The following is a 4,329-nucleotide window of genomic DNA, read 5'->3' as shown; positions in this document are numbered from 1 at the left end:
CACCTCTAGTAATATATTTACTGAGAAAAATGGTGACGTGTTCAATACTTATTTTACCCGCTGTGTATACTTAGCACAAAATGCAAGGAAAATGTTGTTTGGTAGATTGTTTCTTTTATAAATCTTATATGAAAAGCCTGTCAATGTCCCTTTAAAATGGTGTCACATTTGTAAGGAACATGCGTCTGTGGGATGAGCAGTAGAGCTGAGTATGTGGGTTGTGCACATGGAAAATTATCAAAATTTTTTTTAAACAAACTGTTTATTTTGCTGTTGTTAAAGACACTTGATTTGATCTTCGCTATAAAATTTATTACCAAGAAGAAAAAAAAAATCTGCCAAACACAAATTTTCTTAATTTTCGTGCTGATTTTACATAAAAACCAATCAAGTATCCATATTAACAGTACGAGGAGGAAAGTTTGAGTGCGAACGGCTTCCTCACCTCCTTCATACTCAGGGCAGTTCCCTGAGGTTTCGTTGAGGCTCTCCTCCTCGGTGATGATGATGTTCTCGATGTCCTTCATTGTCAGGTGGTCCCTGAAGGCGTGGAACAGCACCTGCTTGAGCTCATCCAGAGACAGCTGCTGCATGTCAAACTGCAGGGGCACACACAGATCAATGCAGGCGTCCATCAGCAAAACTTCCTTCAGGAGGGCAAACTCAAAGACGACAAGGACTTTAATCGTGCAAAAGATGCAGGGATTTATCACATGTATGTCACATATAGTGTGCTCTTTTTGAGTGTCTTATTCTGTAAACGAGAAACCTCAGTGTAATGACTTTGCAGTTAATGCAGAAAAATTGGCACATTTACATCTTTAGTGTGTGGCTGCGAGGACGTGTTCCTGATTTATGATGCTGTCACCACTTTCCCACCTGATGTCGGCGTCTTTGTCTCTTCTTGTTCTTTTGAAAAGCCACGTCCTTGCTACCCTCAGCAGATTGCCCCCCCCCCCCCCAACAAAAAAAAAAAAACATCCTTAAACCCACTACAGTACTGTGTCGAGACTATTTACATCCCTGACACCCTTAAATACATGCGGTGGCACGGTGTAACACACAACAGATGGAGACACAGAGGCAGACGTGGCCAGGAAGGAGATAGAGGAAGAGATGAAGCAAATAAACGGAGGAAAGAGAAGCAGAAGATAATAGTGAAAGATGTGAAAGAGTAAAAGAGTTGATCATGATTATTTGTCTCACACATTCTCTTCTTGACAAAACTGACAAAATATTATTGTAATCAATKAAAGGTCAAGCATTTCTTGCTCATCAACCTTTCAAGCCATAGTTTTATACTAAGATCATCTTGTGTTGAGAAATGATGKAGTTATRGSGATTTTAGTGAAACCTTGAACATTTTATTATACACRATCTCATGCATTATTGTGAGAGTCACACAGTGTGTTGTGAAACACTCCCAGCTACTRCCATAGTAAATTTTAGCTCCAAATCCGAACAAATCCCTGAAATATCACYGTTTTTGYGTTGATAAGTTGTGGCGACCATCTTGAATTGGGTGATTGGTACAATCAGTCTCATTAAGATCCAACCAGTGGTTTATGAAATATTTTGCTAACACACRGACAGAGYTGGCTCCAATAATTAATGACAACTTTTCAAACACAGATTTTGTGCTCAGAAAATGAGATGGAGAACAATCTTTGCTACCTCATCAAATTTTAGGACGTTATCTGTAAAATTGACAGAGTTAATGTAAATTTTGTGTTGAATTGTGGCCTCCTTTTTGAATCAGGTTGCTTTTAGCAGCTAATTAGTGTAGATGAGCATCCAATAATTACTTTTGTTGTGAGCTTAAATAAAATTTGACCAGTGATTCTTGAGGTATTTTGGTAACAGACCGACACAAACACACAGACAGAAGCGAAATCATTAATCACCCACTTTTAGTTCACTGACAGTAATTAAAACTGGTTGCAAACAGATGTAATTCTGCATAAATACAAATACAGTAAATATTTGTTTCTAAAACTAGATGCAGCTTAGTGGACTTGTCCACATTTTATCCACCGAACAATTTATGCTAAAATAAGGGTTTTCTAGTCATCTTACTGAGGGCTTGAGTTGAAACTTAATTTATCATCCAAAAATTGCTAAATTTGTGGCAAAACTCTGAGATTGTTTCAACAGCTTGTTTTCCAAGACTTTACCATCAGATTGATGCTGTATAATGTCTTTCCTTTACAAAGCAAGCTGTGGACCATTACCAAGATATTTATGCACTAACTTTGAAAATACATTTTATACAGCATATATATGATGGAAAATCCTATTAGCCTTTCTTTTCACACAATGTGGAAACTGCATTTTATTTTACTGGAACAGATTGTTGTGAATACGCATTTCTCCTTCTTGCTGCAAACGTCTTCTGATTTTCCAACTGGTGTCACTTTTTTTGAGTGATTTATAGAGCAATTATGGAAACATGCATTTGGATGCTTACTCCTACACATACAGGAGCACTGGAACAAAAACAGACACAAGCAACATGGATATCAACCCAAGAACACATCACTAGATATGAATGGTTTCAAATTAGACAAAAAAAAAATAAAAATAAAAAACACCGTTGTGTTTGTCTTTGTTTTGGGATTTGTTGTTGCTGTTTTATGGGCTTCTCCTTCCCACTCACACACAGTCAAATGGAACAGTCGGTGGTTATAGTAAAAGAGAATAACTCTAAGAAATTGTGTTTCGCGTTGTCCCCATTCTTATTTGTGCAGAATTTGCAAACAAGCAGGAATGGCAAAAATACAACAACAAAAAAGAAAGAAAGAAAAAAGCAGTGCAATCTGACACAGCAATCAAAAATAAACAAATCAGAGATGCTTAGCCAGAAATGAAAAACAAACATCCAATCACAACACGGTCTGAATCCACTAAAACGCGGTTGGTACATCACCAGTGTTAGTTCTGGAATCTGGTGTCATTCCCAGTAAAACTAATACCACAGATGGATTAACAGAGAATCAAATTAATCCCAGTTGATGAATTATTATTTGTTCAGACTGAATAAACAAACATTAGTTGCTCCAAGTGCTGCTGAGTCATTTTGTCTCACYGTCTGATGTTTTTAATACAAATGTCTTTATTCTGGTGAAGAATCCTAACAAAATCAAAGTAAGGCGAATGGATTTCTTTTTGATTCTCGAAGTTGATTTTTCCATCCAAACTGGATGGCGCGTTGTTCTCGGTGACAATGAGGGTCAGAATTGAAGCGATTTGATGGATTTGTGGCTTAAACCAAAGAGCCGTGGTGATCAATGTGCGGCGCTGCGAGGACGTGGACAATGTGTAGCTGGCTGTCAGAGATAGATGGAGGTGGGCAATAAAGTACAAATGAAAGCAAGTAAAACGAGTCAGATTATTGACGTGTTTCTCAAGAGTAAGTTTGACACATAAACACTTAACGTGAAGGGTGGACGGATCAGACGAGTCAATATTGATTGAGAGATTCGAGCATTTAGAAGGAGTGAAGACTGTTTTTTTCAGTCTTGCTGTGTCAAAGCTCAGTGGCCTAAGAAGGACACACCGGAGCCGTCCCTCAAATCGGACGAGAAGCAGGACATATTTGTGGGTCGCACTTGGAGGAGCCTTCAAATTTGGACAGCCTTCATGGCATTGCTGTGACATAATCGCACTGAAAATAATAACTTGTAAGATGTACTTGAAAAAAATCCTCATAACAATTTGCACTAATGTTTGTTTAGTAAATTTAAATGCTACAAATTCATGTAATATTTACTCATCATCATCTAGTAAAAGTTAAGAATAGAGTTTAAGATTTATGAATAAATCACGTAAATTTAACTTAATTAAATCTTGTACCATAAACTTGATCATTTACTTGAGCATTTAAATTTACTTAATCATTAGTGCAAATTGTTACAAGGACTATTTCAAATAAATCTTACAAGTTCTTTATAACAGTGCACATGCATTAAGCACAATACTGTATTGTAGCATGACACCTCACAGCTACAGAGAGAGGTGTAGCTCTTGTTGTAGTTCAAGACTTCACCACCAGGTKGYAGTTTTGAAGAAMCTTTATTGGATTCTTCTTCATGAACAACACAGACAAAGTGAAACTCACAGGTCTTATTAATGACCAGGCCTACCACTCTTACTTATGGTTACTTCTGCTGAACGCTTTAACACAAGTTAACAAATAATGAACACACAAATTAGAGTAACACAACAGACTAATTGCTGAAAGAAYRATGTTAACCAATTCCCTAAAATGTTTTAACAACAACAAACATGAATCCTACCCACAATCCTCCACTGCAGTCACATGACAAACAG

At 37.2% G+C, this 4,329-nt stretch overlaps 1 protein-coding gene across 1 annotated transcript in view; it reads right to left on the bottom strand.

Moving 5' to 3' along the window:
* caln2 (calneuron 2) overlaps positions 1-4,329 on the bottom strand; it is a 43,659-nt gene that overhangs the window by 7,203 nt on the left and 32,127 nt on the right. The window contains exon 5 of the mRNA XM_014016911.1: positions 446-599. Within this exon, the coding sequence (XP_013872365.1) occupies positions 446-599 (154 nt within the window). The remainder of the gene's footprint in view (positions 1-445; positions 600-4,329) is intronic.

This window comes from Austrofundulus limnaeus, unplaced genomic scaffold, assembly GCF_001266775.1.
Source record: "Austrofundulus limnaeus strain Quisiro unplaced genomic scaffold, Austrofundulus_limnaeus-1.0 Scaffold157, whole genome shotgun sequence".
Taxonomy (NCBI): domain Eukaryota; kingdom Metazoa; phylum Chordata; class Actinopteri; order Cyprinodontiformes; family Rivulidae; genus Austrofundulus; species Austrofundulus limnaeus.
This window is presented reverse-complemented; position numbering and strand designations above follow the sequence as displayed.